This window comes from Emydura macquarii, unplaced genomic scaffold (genome assembly GCF_026122565.2).
Source record: "Emydura macquarii macquarii isolate MOO-44397 ecotype Brisbane River unplaced genomic scaffold, CSIRO-AGI_Emac_v2 contig_1876, whole genome shotgun sequence".
Lineage (NCBI taxonomy): Eukaryota > Metazoa > Chordata > Testudines > Chelidae > Emydura > Emydura macquarii.
Window position 1 is genome coordinate 27,159,932 of NW_027132013.1, and position 17,443 is coordinate 27,177,374.

The window sequence follows — 17,443 nt, forward strand, 5'->3', positions numbered from 1 at the left end:
AAAGTAAAGAAATAAAGAGCAGGAATGGTATTTATTTACTGACATTCTACTAAAGGAAGAATCATCCATTTATGGTCTATTTGAGGAACCTATCTTTTGCACTGTTATTTTGCTTTTTTTTTTTTTTAATATTAAAAAAATACAATCCTCCAAAGTTTACCTCAGTCTTTTACTTACCTTGCCACCATTTCTTTTTCCTTATTGGAAGCATATCCACTGCTACTAAGTGACTTAATTGGAGAAGACAGGAAGTACAGGCAGTGATTGGTAAAGTACTGGTCAACTAATGGTAGGAGAACCTAGGGAACACAGACACAAAATATACTTTTAGCATCTACAGTACATTGTTAAATGTACCATACAGCACTCCAATACAGCACAGTCCATTCACGGAAGCTTTTCCCTTTAGGCTTTATATTACAATTGCATTTTTAAGTTTTAGTCACTAAGATAATTAAATCAAAATCTCAGATATGACAAATGTAAACAAAAGTTAAATCAAGCAACATATGGCCTTCTTTGAGATGTCACAGATGCCCTCACATAAATATAGGGGCAACCTGGAAAATAGGGACAGCAGAATAATAACAATACAAGAAATATTCGGGTATTTTATCATCAATTATCTGCTGAGTGAAACCATGAGAATTGTCAGATTGGATCCATCTGCTTTGATGTGCAGCTCCTGACAATAGACAGCATCAGTGAGGAAAGTGTACTCTCCATTCCTTTCTATAATATACTTTACTGTCCAATGTGTTTGTAGTGTTGCCCCAACCTGAAGAAGAGCTCTGTGTCCCTTGAAAGCTTGTCTCTTACACTGACAGCAGTTGGTCCAAAAAAAGATATTACCACACCCACCTTGTCTGTCCAGTATTTGTCAGGGGCCACGGATCTCAAGGGCAGGTCACCAGGGTTGCTGATTGAGAGCCTTACCCTGTGCCACCATGCCGCAAGGTCAGATAAAGGAGCTGCAGCTAATCCCCTACAACTAGAGGCTGCACCCATTGACTCAGCAAGATCAGATGACTAGCAGCAGACTGCTGATTGGATACTAGTTAGTATAAAGCTTCCTGTTCCAGCCCCACCCCTTGACTGATCAACTAGTCTTTTAGTTGTATTGATGCCCAGACTCCGAGACCAAACGCCTGAAACTCAAGCCAGTCTTCTGAGCTATCTGTATCCCAATCCTGCCCCTGTTCTTTGCCTGTTCACTGATTTCTTCCCTCCCAGGGGTTGACATCCCAGCAGCTGAACTTGCCTGCATCCTGGACTGTGAAACACCAGAGCTCCCCGATCCTTCAGAGAGGCCCAGCTGCTCCACGATCATGCACATTAACAACACCTCAGCTCTGGTCTCAAACCCCATGGTCCTGCTTACTCACAGCAAGCAATGACAACATTATCCCAGTGCGAGAAATTTCTTCTTGATCCTAAATGGCGATTAGTTTATATCTCAAAGCCTGAGAATTCATAGCCCTTGTAATTGCAAGTTCAAGTGAATATGCCATTCTTACACATATAAATATTGAATCCTATTATAAAAAACATACTAAGCTATTTGCCTCAATAATATCCTAAGGCAGCAAGTTCCAGAAATTACTTATAAAATAATATTACACAAAATAATATTACATTTGAACTGTTATAAATATATTGTCTTTTTATTTCATACTATGTCCCTTATCACATAGCAAAATAATTTCCAGAAATAGTGCCTCAAAGCAATACCTCTGGAAATGTCACTTGCACTCTCAGACTCATAACCCACCCATATTTATGGGAAACAGATATTCCATTACATGCATAGTTCTGTAACATTTACACACGAAGTAAGAACCAACAGGACTGGAGCCTTGGACCATGGGGGTTCTGTGCTGCTGATGTCATTGCATTGCCATTGGAAGCTTAGGCTGGGCTCCCAGAGGAGGACAACGTGAGGATGGGCTTGAAAGGAAGGTACAGTGGAACCTGAGCTGTGGTCCCTCACAGCCCACTGATTGGCCAGTACCAGTACTTAAACCAGGAAGTCATGTAGGGGAGCTGCCTGAGCAGCAACACAGACTGCCTGCCTGTCTCTGCTTTGGACCCTGCTCGCGACAGACCCTAGACTCCAGCTTCTGACCCTAGTTTGTCCTTGGCTTTGCTTTTCGATTGCTGTCTGCAACCTGGCACCTGACCCTGCCTGCCTATCGATGCCTCAGTCTCAGTTTGCCCTCTGGCCTGTCTCAGACTTTGACCTACCAATACCTGAGTTGGTCTGACTCCTACTCTAACCATTCGGTCTGACCATACTTGTCCCGGTCATGACACATACTATGTTCTGTATAATAGCAGGGGTCCAAATGCATTCCTTGAAGTATTAAGTCACTTACTTTGGCAAAGAATTTAATTTCTTGGTCATGTGGTGATTTCTCTGTTTTTCCACTGGTGACAATGGCTTCTGTAAGGATACAATCAACACAACTGTCAATAAGAATGAGCAAAAATTTAATGGTAAATAACTGCAGTCTTTTGTGATAGCCTTACAAACTTAATTTTAAAGTAGTACAAGTAAAGTATTACAGAAACTCCAGCTAGCAGGTTCAACAAGTACCGCATTTGCATTAAAAAAAAAAATCAAATCTTGTATTATATTTTCTCAAAAGCAACATATGTGCAATAGGCGCAACTCAGCATAATGGGTCTATGTTATCATTGTAAAGTTTAAATATTAACTACTTTTATGATGTTCAAAATAAAAACACTTGAAAAACTTACCCAAATGTGCAATGAACTCTTGAGCAGAGTCAACGTATTTTAGAATCTTCTTCAGAAACTTAAATGCAAATCTCTTTTCCATGGATGAAGCATCCAAATCCATATCTTTCAGACCCCTAGTTTAGAAACAGTTAAAACAAATGGTATTACAAAGATGTTACAAATAATCAGATTACTATGAGGCTTTCCAAGACCTTTTCATTTTATTACCTAATCAAGGTAAGTTTTCATAAATGAAAATCCACCTTTCGTAGCAACGCTCTTTCCAAATAGTAATTTCCACAGCAGTAACTGTTAAAATAAGCCCAAGTTTCTCAGAAGGATTTTATTCTTTTCCATGAAAAGAGTTTTAAATATCATGCACTTTATGATACTTCAAAGAGCTATGATCACTTTACAAAAATGAAAGTGTCTTCATTTTGAGCCTGAATCAGCAAGTCGCTGGCAACTCAATTTCCACTGACTTCAGTCGGGTGGGGGGTGAAGATGCTGAATACTGTATAGGTAGCACATAGGCCTAGATCTGCAAAAGAACATAGGCCTCTAACTCCCACTTTAGGCACCTAAATCCAGAATTTAGGTATCAACGAGATCCTCAAAAACCCTGCTCAGCTGCCACCTAATTCTGAAGATACCTAAAATTCCTTGGTGCCTAAATTTGCACCATAAAAGTTCTGATAGCATCTAAGCTTCTGCTTTTGGCCATGAGCACAATACATCATTCTAAACATCCAGATGCCTATACCCCAATGGGATCCTCAAACCAGATGAAGATAGGTGTTCCTCCACCTTTCTCGCCTGCTGAGCCTAAACCGGTAGGCATTCTCAAAGCAGGGCTAACTCTACACAAAATGGCCAAGGAGCAGGATGGAGACCCCTCCTTTCAACCTTTTTCCAAGTGGTTAGGGCACCATCAGACTATGGGAAGAGCAGCTGTCTTCCAAACCCATTTACATGGAATTAAAGCAGCTTAATTTTAAAGGAATATCAATTATTTATAATATGTACCCCCATAGAGTCTAAAGGAATTATTTCTATAAATCTTAGATCATAAAAACCTAAAAGTCCACATTTGAAAAAAGCTATTCATATGAAAAAAAAGGACTCAATCTGTTAAAGCAAAGACAGCTATATTTAAAGAGTATGCATACTGTGCAACCTAACCAATCCCATTTACAAAGAATTTACCTGTTTTCACAATTTAGTCCAACATTTGTCTGATTGAAATTCTGGAAATTTGGTAACTGCAAGCAGGGATTTCGAAAGGTGTCACCTTTATACATTATATTTTAAAGAAAGGGAAGAGGTTATTAGGTGAAATTCACCCTGATGCAGAGGCTGTCCTAAGGGTCTCCGCACCATTTAAGCCTCACATAGGGGTGCAGAGGACTGTGCTGGACAAGCAGCCATCCTCCTCTATGTGCCATCAAAAAGGTTTCCATGCTGGCCCCATAGGGGGCAGGTCAGGGGGAGAACTGAAGATGAATATTTTAGCAAATCCAGTGGTGGCACCAGTATCCTATGCAATTAGCACAGAGGGGCTTCAATTGCTGTTCCTGTATAAAGGTTACAAAGGGACTAGTGAGAGGAGTGGGGGTGCTGCACCACACACCTGAACATTGGCTTTGGGCTTGAATGGATTTCATTCCAACCTCTCTGATCTCCACTCACAAAAAGAGCCTAAATATCTGAGTTAAGTGGATTTCACTCAGTAACAATAAAGGACTCCAGTTTTTTGGGTCCTGACATGTAAACACATGTATATTATCTTCTTATTTATACAAATAGTCCCATTACAGCCAATAGGAGTAATCTTGGCAGTACATTTGGAGTTTGCTGGTCCTGAATGTTAATTTGTATTAATTTCCTTTAAGCAGACTCTATACTTTCCCTATTAACATTGATTTTTTTTTGAAAAACAAACTCTAGCTATCTACCACATCCAAGTACAGAAAAAAATTGGTTACATACCTGTACTGTAACAGTTGTTCTTCAACACATGTTGCACATGTCTATTCCACTTCAGGTATGTGTGCACCCAGCGCACTGTAGCTGGACAGTTATTCCTAGTGGTATTTGTTGGGGTGGCACATGTGCTGTGCATCTCCTTGCGCGTTCAAGCAGGGGCATAAAAGATGGAGGCGCCCCAGTACCACCTCAATTCCTTTCAACTGGAATTATAATATTATGGACTCCAAAGCAGAGTTCAGGAGGGCTGGTCATGGAATAGACATGTGCAACACATCTAAAAGAAAAACAGTTACAGTACTGGCATGTAACTATTTTTTCTTCTTCACATGATTGCACATACCTATTCCACCTCAGGTGACTCTCAAGCAGTTGTCTATGGAGCAGAGCTTGGAGTGTATTGGAAAAGCAACTGCAGAACAGCCTTCCCAGAATCTACATTGCCTCTGGAAGCCAATGAAATGGCATAGTGCTTGATAAAGATGTGAATAGGAGATAAAGTCACTGCTCTACACATACTTGGTATTGGAATATACTGTTAGAACACTACTGAAACTGCCTGTGCACTTGCAGAATGTGCCATCCACTAGGAAGGTGGTTTAGAGTTTGCAACATCATAATATATAGAAATGCAGGTGATCCATCCAGAAATCTGCTGTGAGGTAACCACCTGCCCTTTTATTCTCTCCGTACAGGAAAAAATAATAGATGCAAAGAACAAAATAATTTTGACCTGTCCAAATACAAGGCAAACGCCTGGCAGAAAGCCAATGAATGAAGTTATTCATCAGCCTTTTGTGAATGTGGTCTGGAAAAAAACATAGGTAAAAAGTGGGTTTGGTTGGGATGGAAATCAGTACCCACCTGAGAAAAAAAACTTCGGATGAGATCCTAAAAAAATGTTATCCTTATATAAAAATAGTATAAAGTTGGTCTGCCAATAATATTTGCAGTTGTCCAACCCTCCAAGCAGAAATAAATGCCATCAGAAAGGCTACCCCTGGGTGATAATATGAAAGAGGGCAAGAAACCAAAGACTGAAAGGGAAGACTCATTAGAGCTGACAATATTAAGTTTAAATTCCAGGGGAAAGTGGCTTTTTAACTTGAAGAAAAAGCCTGGCTATTCCCTTCAAATAATCTGATTGACACAGGGTTGGAAAATATCAAATGACCTTAAAACAGAAGTTGAAAAGCTGAAATTGCAACTATGTGCACCTTGATAGAACCGATTCTCTCAGATGTAGCAAATACATACTCCAGATCATCCTGAACCCTTGCCTCACAAGAAAGAACATTTCATTTGCCTGCCCACAGCAAGAGAAGATTCCATTTGCGCAGGTAAGAAACTCTGGTGGACAATTTCCTATTGTTCAGTAAAAAGTTCTGAACAGCTAGTGAACAATCCTCTTCCCCACAGTCTAGCCACTCAGCACTGAGGCTGTGATTCCTGGAAAGTATGTATATACCATGATGCAGAGTCAGGGGTAGTCACACCAACTTTTGGAGGCCCAAAAACCAGTGCTCTTGTGTCCAATGAGTATTAGAGCTGGAGCACTTGGTATTAGAACGGCATCATCTTACTTTGTGTAGAGAATTACCTATGGTATCAAGGTATTCACCTTCCATGAAACTAGGAACGTGTTTATGATTGAACCCAGGCTTTGATCCACTGTGGAACAGAACCAACAGCACTACCTGTTCTGCTTTGTAGTGACAAGATCCACGCTCTCTCTCTCCCAGGTTTGAAAAAAATCACTCTTACTATATTAATTTTTAGAGACCACTTGTGATCCCTGCTGAAAGACCCACTGAGATGATCCTCCAGAGAATTCTGAATCCCTGATAGATGATATGCCCTGAGTGATATCTTATTCTGAATGCAAAAATTCCAGAGCCCAACAGTTTCCTGACAGAGCTGATCTGATCTGGCAACCCAGGTCATACTGCTGTCATATTGTCTATAAGGACCTGAACAGAATTTCCCCTTATCTCAAAGACTTTAAGGCCAGAGAAAACCATCATGATCATCTAGTCTGACCTCCTGCACATCACAGGCCACAGAACCTCACTCACCCACTCCTTTAATGGGTCCATAACCTCCTGGCTGAGTTACTGAATTCCTCAAATCTTGATTTTAAAAAGACTTCAAGTTACAATGAATCCACCATTTACTCTACATCAAGCCAGCAAGAGACCCACACCTCACACTACACAGGAAGGTGAAAAACTCCCAGGCTTGCTGCCAATCTGACCTGGGGAAAAATTCCTTCTCAACCCCATACATGGCAGTCAGTTAGACCCTGCGCAAGACCCACCAGCCAGACATCTGGAAACGAATTCTCTGCAGTAACTCAGAACACACTCCATCTAGTGTCTTATCTCTGGCTCTGGGAGATATTTGCTAATAGCAGTCACAGACGTATGCCACTGTAGGCAACCTCATCATACCATTCCCTCCATAAACTTAAAAAGCTGAGTTTTAAAACAAGTTATGTTTTTTGCCACCACTACTCCCTTTGGAAGGTTGTTCCAGAACTTCACTCCTCTGATGGTTAGAAACATTCATCTAATTTCAAGCCTAAACTTGTTGATGGTCAGTTTATATCCATTTGTTCTTGTGCCAACATTGGCCCTTAACTTAAATAACTCCTCTCCATCTCTGCCCCCAAATAAAACAATTGTCTAGGTAGGGGAATGCATGAATGCCAATTCTGTGGAGATAGACAGCTACAATGGCCATGCATTTGGTAAACAGATTGGGAGCTATGAGAGGCCAAAAGGGAGGACGGTAAATTGGTAGTGATGGCCTGATACCAGCATACTAGATGGAGGTGACCTTTTGTTTCTAATGCACTGAGTCAAGGTGTGCAGCCTGTCTTCCCCTCACCTGACTCAGGATCTTTTTACATTTTCACAGACCATCAGGTAGCCATAAACTAAGGGGAGAAGTTCCTCCTCCTCCTTCCTGGCTGTAGGTACCTATGTCATCTCTCGCGCAGCTGTCACACACTTTACTTGGACGGTTCCCACCCTTGGATGGGTATCATAGATTTGGTAGTGTACTGCAGTGTCCCTACTTTCAGCTGGAGACACACACTCCCCTGCTCTGTATCACTGCTAGCTCCCTGATAATGGTGGGCAGAAACCTTGTTTCCCTGTCTGGGCTCCAGGACACAAAGAATGTATCTTTGAATCAGTAGGACTCATCACTCCCAGGGAGCAAGAGGCTGTCCCAACCCCCTTCCCTCTGTCTCAGGTGTCTGCTTGCAAACAAGAGGTATCCTGAGCTTATCAGGTTTGCCTTTACATTGCAAGGGAGAAAATCCCTTCTTCTTCCTTCCAGTCACTTCATTTGCATTTTGACTAGCTTCTTCATTCTTAGCCATATGGCTCTCTCTCAGCGCTTATGAACCCTTCACTGTTACAGGGAGAAGGACTAGATTTCATCTTAAAGTGACAGTCAATTCCAAGAAGAATAGGAAATGGGCCGTCTTCTAACATGCCCACTACCAACAACCCTGACCCTTCCTGGGCTGCACAGGGATTTGAGCTGTAGGCAGGACAAATGGCTTCAGATTAGGAACTTTAATGCAAGTTGCACAACCTTTCAGGATTTGATGGGGTTTTAGCACACAGGGTTGGACAAGAGTTCTCTAATTCCCAGAATCTCTCCAGCCAGTGACTGTCTCCCCATTAACTACCACCTTCTGCTCCCACTGGTCTGATGGATCTGCATCCAGGAGGGTGCAACATGACATTTGGGTGGTGGTTTGGGGAGTGAACAGCTTGGAATGAACATTATATGCCACTGGCAGGCTGGCTGGCTGATTCCCTCCCTCTGGAGAGTCAGTCACACACCTGACTTTGTGAGATTGGGGTGTAGCTGGCCTTTCCAGCATCGCACTGGGTCTCAGTGGGTGGAGTGGGCAATCTTGGACAAAGTGACCCAGCTGGTCACAGATGAGACACCACGTTTCCTCACCTACCCCTCCCCTATCATGGGCTTCTCAGTGGTGGCTTCCCTACTCCTGGGCATGGTTCTTGAATTAGGCCCAATTCTTATACTCGGATCTCATTCCATCCCTATTCATTTTGCTATCAAACACAGGCCAACTGCCCACATGATGGTGTGTCAACTTCCCCACTAACTACACCCCTTTAGGCTCTTTGTCTGTTAACCAAGATTCCAAGTTAGAGGGGCAGAATTAGAAGAATTTTTCAAGTCTTATTGATTCATAGACTTTTTCAGTAGTGGTTCTGACACTGATAAACCAAGGGCCAGTTCTGGCCAAACGCTGTAGGCATTAGCTAAGAATTGACAAACTCATAGCAGGTAACCTAACCAGCTCACCTGTATGTTAGTTTTGTTCAAAATAGGTATTAGTTTTATAAAAATGTATTTAGTCTTTAGACTATGAAATGCTTTTAAGTTGCTGCATTCATTAATCTCTTTCTTTCTTTCATGCTAAAAGTAAATATGTACATTTTGCTTTATAACTTTGAAAATGTTTGCTCTGAACTTGTGAACCCAGGCATGGGAATTGTTCCGCCCATTAAGGGGGCCTGTCAAGATTAAACAGGCCATTAAGGAACATCACAATAGAAAGGATTGGTCAATGGTCCTATCACACCTTGGAAATGCTACTTGTAAGGGAGCTAATCTCATGCACTGGAAGGCTAAAGATAGAAGATAAAACAGGGTCACAAGAAAATTTTTTGCTGTTTGGGGCTGAACCTAAGAATCAGAAAAGCAGAGATTCCCCGGGTTGACCTGGGTTAAACCCTGAAAACACATTCAATGCTGGCAGATTATTACATCTCTGTCACCTTTCAGGATCATAGATTAAACTAATTTGTGAACATACGTTGTCTGCTTTAACCTGTAAATGACTCTCTCATTTCTTTTTTCCTAGTTTATAAACCTTTAGTTAGTTTATTACAGGATTGGCTACAGGAGTTGTTTTTGGTGTGAGATCTAAGGTATAAATTGATCTGAGTAAATGACTGGTCTCTTGGGACTGGAAGCAATCTGAATATTTTGTGATTTTTTTTGGTGTAACAGACCATTTATCACTAAGTCCAGCTTGCCTGGGTGGCAAGATAGACTGGAGAGCCTAAAAGGACTATCTGTGACTCCATGGTAAGACTGTTATAATGATCCAGGAGTTCACATTTTTTCCTGGGTTGGTGTAATCTAATTATAGAACATACAACCAGTCTGCCCTGTTTTTGACAGTCTGCCCGGAGATAGGCACTCACGGTCACTTCAGATAGTGTGACAGTGGTGACTCTTCAACCCACTACCCATTTTCTTATGTACCCCTTAATTTAAGTTGCAACTTCAACATACTTCATATTCCCTTTTTTTTTTTTCTGAATTCCTTCAAACTTCCTTTTATACACTTCAGGGGGGTCACTTTAAACTTTTGCAGATACAATTTTGCAGATTTTTTAGATAGCCATAAACTTAGTGGTTCTCTCTGTTCATATGGGTAAAAGTGATTAAGGCTTTCCCTGGCAGAAGTGGAGCCAGACACCGTACCATGTCCTTTTGCCCCATCTTGTTCAATTCACATCCCATTTCAAAAGCATTTAAAAATACATTCATGTCATCCCCTTCCCTAAAGCAAAGAAATAATTTGGAGTCTAAGTGCCCCCCCGCCAAGACTAGGCATATGAGGTCTGGCTCCACCTACCAGATCAGTTTTGCTGACACAATTTCTCCATCTTGAACTGATGTTGATGCTCCTTTTCTCTCTCATCTCGCTGCTTGACCAGGGGCCAGCACTTCTGGGTTGCTCTTTCTCCAGGGGCTACAACAGTGTACACCAGTTACCAACCAGCCTTCACAAAGCAAAATACATTTATTCTTAGGGCAAAAGCAACACAGAGAAAACATAAAAAAATACCACCAAGTCTTACACACACAGTAATAAACGTACTAGAAATTGCCCATCAGTCTCATGGGCCCTACTAAACTAAAGTCATTCCATCCTTTTAGCAGGATTGGGGCCTCCCATTGGGCAGGATATCCTGTCCATTTGCTTACTCAAAATGAAGACTCTTAATCTGTTTAAATTCAGTCTTTACATATCCCATGTTCTCTGTTTGTCTCTCGTCTTTGGGAAATCCAGTCGAACCAGTATATGCAAAACACCCCAGGTGGTGCTGCTTCTCCAGAGTTGGTTATAATCCCAGGGGTAATCACCTCTTATTGTTTTTAGTTCTGTAATAGCTGTGGTAACTCTCCCCCATAGCAGCAGGAGATTCGCACAGCTATGATATAGTCGTGGTAGTGCATAGAATGGACTTCCTTCTTAAACGGTCCTTTGCAAGTCTTCTTCCTCTGGCAAGAGTCAGTATGGGAGGGTTTAGGCTTCTAAAATCCCTCAAAATTGAATCTTCTAACCCTACTTCCTTCAACTCTATAAACCTTGTATAAGTATACCTTCTGGTGCACATTGGACATGACCCCATCTTTGCAGTTATCTTGTTCTCAACTGGTGCAAGTTTGCAGCTGGTCAGGATCATCTAAGTATCTCCTTTTTTGTGACAAAATCAAACTAATGGATATTAAGAATATGCCATAAATGTTGACACTGAAAACTGTTTGGTTTCCCCTCCTCAGCTGTTTTTAATGGCCATTTTTCTGCTCCATATAATAGACATGTCATCATTACTGCACTAAACATTCATATCTTACTTGTCACACTGACATCCTGTCACCAAAACAGAGGCCATTGAAGACGTTGAAATGCCATTGATTCAAGAACAATCTGATGTATAACTTCTTTGGATATAGAACCCCTTTCTGTCAACATACCAATCTTCAGGGATCTTACTTCTCCACCATTCAGAAGGAGATTGTTCCCCTCCCAGGTGCTTGGAAAGCCATCACTACTGCCAAATAGTGTTTAAGTATCATGGAACTGGATTACATGCTCCAGTACTTTTCTATAATTTTTCTCTTCCACATCCCTCTTCAGTGACCCCTCTCTCGTGAGTCACTTCTTCTTCAAGAAATTCAATCACTTCTCTATCTAGAAGCTGGTATCACTCCATAAGGTATTTCTTAATCTTATGTTCCTGTTCTCTTTCTAAAAGATCTGCAACTACAGCACTTGGCTCTATTCTGCCTTGGTGAGGGCCACACTAAACAACAGCTGTAAATATCACTGTGCAGGACAGACCCAACACAAGTTAGACAGTGTTTAATCCCAGGAGACTTGGACATAACCAAACTGCTCAGGACCAGATAAAACAACCACAGAGAAAATAAGAAATTTCCAGGTGGGAAAAAACAGAGGTAATTAAAAACTAACATTATAACAACTATTTAAAAGAAGAAAAAAGTTTCCTCAGAGGAAAAAAGGGGAACCGTGAACAATGGCCCATGGAGAGCTCCGATAGTGGCAGTGAGAAGGAACTGAGGGGGTGCCCGGATGGCTTTGCCTGTTTTTCCTTTGTCTGGATGTACAAGAAAATGCACAGTGCATGTGCCACCCCGACTGGTACCGCTAAGGAAAACTCTCTTGGCATGTGCACATCTGAAGTGGAATACGCATGTACAATCACCTGAAGGAATAGAGATCATTTGAAGAAGACCAGTTACCAGACTATTTTAGTTTACAAGAAGTACTCAATGCTATAAAATATACAAGGTCTTAAAGGCTCTTTGTCATGTAATTTCTCATTGAATTTTTACAAAAAAAAATATTATTTAACTTATGACGTTCTTTCCTTCTGGTATAATTATTCATTTTTCAATGGTTTGGTGTCTTGCAATACAGTAAGAATGTATTATTTATTTAACCACAGAATAAGTAATTCCCTAGCATTCATCCTCCCCTCAAATAAAATGAGGCATGTCTTAGTGTGTTTTGTAAGTTCTGCCACTTTGCATGAACAAGTTATGCAAGGATGCACAGCAGAGAGCCCTTTGTCTTACTGGTTAAACATAGCCCTACAGAGTAATCCTCATAGAAATCCAATTAAAAGAGCTATTTTACGCATATACATTTCTATAACATTCGACCACAAAGCCTATTTTCCTATGATCCTTACTGACAACTGCTGGGTGTTAATTTAAAAAGTTTTGAGCTGTCTGCATACTTTGGTTTAGATCTTATTATTGTATTTTGTATTTGTCATGAACACACATTTAACTATAAAACTTACCTGTCTGTGCTATCCCCAAAATTGAAATAAAAATAATTTTCTAATTTAAGAAAGGACTGGAAATGATAATATTCTTTTGTCTATAGATTAAATACAAAACGGTAATTACGCTGTCCATGATTAACACAAAGAGTAGAGAGGGAAAGAAATTAGCAAGAATGATGGCATTGGTATGGAAATATTTTAAATAAATACACTGCTTACCTAGATACAACAATGCCATTCATCTGAAGGAATTTAAACAGCTCTTGTGCCTTCTCCCGGTCCCGAGATTTCTCCTTGGCTGTCAAAGTGTCATAAGGCACCAATAAAGGATGACTACCTCCTCCTTTGGAAAGTTGAGAGAACTGTAAATTTTTCTATTATAACATTATTTTTCAAATATAAAGGGAACTACACAATTCATATTGTATTACACTGTCTTTCAGACTCTTCCCTCTCCCTCATTTTATTTGTGGTTCACAGGATTTTATTCTTACCTTTGCTCTCCAATTCCATTTTCTTCTTTCTGGCCCAAATGTTATGATAGTTTTCTGCCACTACCTCAACCATTCCCTACATCACCACAAAAAAAAGGCAATCCAAAATTAAAAAGTGATAGAATGAAAATTTAGCTAATACTATTCCACATAACCATACTTTAAAAACGAGTTGTAATACAAAAACATTGTAGACAAGTTACCAGGTATTTTCTCTCATTAGCTAATTAGGCATATACACAAACCATTAGCCTCAGCAGAGGCATTATTTGGGTATAATCTAGATCTATAACAATAATTGAAGAGCAAGTTCAGATCCAGAGATATTTTTCAGCATGAATCAATGACTGCTTAAAATCATTATGCTTACCAAAAATAATTGTAATTGTTGTTATTATTATTATTATTGTTCATTATATGTATTACTGTAATACCTAAGAACCCTTGTCATGAACCAGGACCCCTTTGTCCTATGTACTGTGCAAACACAGAACAAAAAGATATTCTCTGTATCAAAAAGCTTAAGTAGAAGACAAAAGACAACAGGTGCAAACAGACCGATGGGGGAGTACAAGGAAACAATGAAACAATATTGATCAGCATCACTGACAATGGTTTCAGCCCACCAGCAGCCTAAATGTTGTCACTTTATTGTAGGCATCATGGCAAAGGAGAGTTTTAAAGGGGAATGTGAATGAAGATAATGAGGTAGCTTTGTGGATGTTTATAGAGAGCTCATCCTAAGCATGAGGGGCAGCATGGGAAAAAACTGAAACATACTTGATTAAAAATTTAACAAATGAATGATGGAAGCTGGCAACATTGGCCAATGAGAGGTGGGAGCTGACATTTTGATAGTAAATGAGAGGTGATAGGTAGGATGGTGATAGGCTGTGAAGACAAGAAGCTTATGTTTGATGTGATAGAGAAGGTAGAGTCAGCAGATGGATGCAAAGAGAGGGATGACGTGGTCAAAGGAATGTACTAGGAAAATTATCTTTGCACTAGCATTCTGAGTTGATAGAGTGGTTCAATGCTGCATTTATCAAGGCCACAGAAAAGGATATTCCAGTAGTTGAGACATGAGATGAGGAGAACCTGAATGACAATTATAGGAATTGCATGAATGGACAGGAAAGGCTGTATCTTAGAGACAACATGAAGAAAGAATCAGCAAGCTGTAAACAGAGGCTGGAGGTGAGAACCTCCAGAGAGGTCAAATTTAACAATAATGCCCAAGTTACAGGCCTGAGGGATAGGCGGGATGGTGGTGTTGTCCACAGGGATTGAGAAAGAAGATGGAGGGAAGGTTTGGGGGAAAGATTAAGAGATCTGTCTTAGCCATATTAAGCTTAAGCTGATGGCTAGACATCCACAAGGAGATGTCAGAGAGGCAGTCTGAGATTTTAGTTTGGTCAGAAGGAGACACACCTAGAGCAAAGATGTAGATCTGTGAGTATTCAGAACAGAGATGGTAGTTGAATTTGTGTTTGCGAATAAGATAAGGTGGAGAGAGAGAAGAGAAGGGGACTAAGGAAAAGGCCCTATAACATCCCCATGAAAAGTTGGAGGAAAATGAGGAGGATTGCTGGAAGAGCAAGCTGAAGGAGTTATGAGAGAGGTAGGAGGAGAACCAGGAGAAGAGAGTCACGGAAGATGTGATGATCTGAGGAATTTGTCTCCAAAACTTATGAATGCTGTTTGATATCATGAACTCTCTGCATGTATTTTCATCAGACTGCAAACTCCATTTTAAATATAGGAGTTAATTGCCTTGTCTGTTGTCTTTTTACTTACATGTTTGACTGAAATTCCAAGGGGGTGTAATATAAAGCTGACAATACAGGATTGTTAAATGGGATGGCCTTCTATTCAAATATAAACATCCCAGAAAACGGGCTGGCTCCTACTCAGGAGAACTGGTTTGTCAGGGGAGAGGCTGCCTAGCAACGAAACTGTGTGTATCTGTGATCTCTTGAGGAATCTAATTCCAGGAGTCACCTGACAAAGATTTTAAAAAGGTTATAAAAAGCAGGATCTGCTCTGTTCAGACTCTTTTGCCATTTTCACCAGCTCAAGTGGAGGAAGGCTGCTACAGTTTACCTAAACTCAGATGGTCCCCCATGGACTGCCAAGGGAAGGGTGAGCTAGGGGAAAGGGCATGGCATTCAGAGTATTTGTTGTTTTTTTAAATGTTCTATGCATCTTTTGTGCTGTTAAGTAAAGAGAATCCTGTATGTGTTGTATGTTACATCTATCATGTGCCCTGGAAGAGTTAACCTTTGACTCCAGAACACCTACAAAGTTGGAGTTCTGGGAGAGTGGGCGCTAGGATTGAGGAGATGGGGTTCCATTAAGTTGGAAGAGTAGAGTTTTTTAGTTAGGAAGATGGCAGAACTGAAGGAAGAAAGAACACATTTGTAATGGAGGATGTCAGCCTGGTCATGGGATTTTTGCCAGGTACGCTCCACAACATGAGAACAGGAGCACAGGAAGCAGATATTGGGGGTGATCCAGGGCTTGGGGTTGGCAGGACAGACCTGGCAATGGGACAGCTGAGCCAAAAAGGCAAGGGTGAAGGAAAGCAAAGCAGGGAGAGAATCAACAACCAGAGCAACAGAAGAAAGGGGAGAGAAACCAGGGAGGAGAGTGGTGAGAGCAGATGAGAAGACATCAATACTGATGGACTGGAAGTCATGGAATAGTCAAGTGACAGGGCCTGAAGGAGGGAACTGATGAGTGATGCTGAAAGAGATTAAGTGATGATCAGAGAGGAGGAACTCAGGAAAAGAGAGATCAGGGAGAGAACAGTGCTTGGTGAAGATCAAATAAAGTGTCTTTTGGTGTGTGTGTGTGTGGGGGGGGGGGGCTGCAGTTAAAACAAAGAGGTGAGGGAACATGTAGCTAAAGGGTTGGATGGGTCATCAGCATGGAAGATGAAGTCACCAGGGATGAGTACTGGAGAATGTGAGAAGAGGAAGAGAGACAGTCAAGAGTCAAAATCAGAATGAGTACTGATGGGTAGGAGTTGGGTGGATTCTAGATGTCAGCAACATGGAGAGGGGAAGGAGAGGAGTCGGAAGCAATATTGTTTAAAAGATCAGAAAGAGTGGGAAAGGAAAGGGAAAGAGGGTCGGAAGCAGCAGGACTGGGAAAGAAGAAGCCCATCAGCCCACCGTGGTCTGATCCAGGGTGGGGAGAATGAGAGAAGGCAAGGGCTTCATGGGAGAGAAAATATTTATTTGTTTTAAATATTTATTTATTTTCATTCTGATTCAGAATTGCATTATTTATTAGAGTTATAAAAATTAGCCATGTACTTTAAAAAAACCAAAAAAGCATATAGAAAAGCAGTGCTGTTTATAGGCTGTTTTCCTCCAATAAACTTGTCTGGAGTAATAATGTGACCCCATAAGGCATACCTTCATCATATCTGACTCTCTTATTAAATGCCTGGGAATACAGATGGGCTTTGGAATATACCTGGAATATTAATTTACTCAGGCTCTTTAGAACCAAGGCAAGAGACAGGTTCCTAGGACGTGAGGCAGTTACTGAAAATACTTTGCCAGCAGTCCCCTTACAGGCTTTTTACATTGTGATATTTTTTAGATGGCCAGATGGTATCAGCTAGCACATGAAACACTGCCAGTTGGACAAACAGTAGACGTCTCATTTTGAAATCATGTTAACTGACAATACAAAATTGAGAACAAATACAGCATCTACCTATTTTTATAGGTGGTTGCAACAAATGCACTCACAGACATGTATATGTGCCCATAAAACCCACATATGTGCATAAAATGGGTAACTGCACACACAGATACACATTTGCAATCCCATACATGCTGGGTTTTGTATGCACACCAATTACACATTCCTTTGAAGATGTGACTCTGCATGTTGAAAAGTCACGTAATATTTTCAGTGTATTTGCAGAAAAAAATATGAACACACACCTGGAGCTCCCTAGAGAGTACAACATTAGAAAGATCAAGTGGTGCTGGGCTGTATCCATTTCCCTAGAAATATAATGGAAGAATTATTGATGTT

The 17,443-nt window shown here is 40.8% G+C and overlaps 1 protein-coding gene across 3 annotated transcripts in view; it reads right to left on the bottom strand.

The window, feature by feature from the left end:
* RYR3 (ryanodine receptor 3) overlaps window positions 1-17,443 on the bottom strand; it is a 477,864-nt gene that overhangs the window by 140,930 nt on the left and 319,491 nt on the right. For all 3 annotated transcript variants that reach the window (XM_067558027.1, XM_067558029.1, XM_067558028.1), the window contains 6 exons: window positions 17,350-17,412; window positions 13,388-13,463; window positions 13,113-13,236; window positions 2,761-2,876; window positions 2,376-2,443; window positions 178-299 (listed from right to left, as the gene is read on the bottom strand). In XM_067558027.1, coding sequence (XP_067414128.1) covers window positions 178-299; window positions 2,376-2,443; window positions 2,761-2,876; window positions 13,113-13,236; window positions 13,388-13,463; window positions 17,350-17,412 — 569 coding nt within the window. The remainder of the gene's footprint in view (window positions 1-177; window positions 300-2,375; window positions 2,444-2,760; window positions 2,877-13,112; window positions 13,237-13,387; window positions 13,464-17,349; window positions 17,413-17,443) is intronic.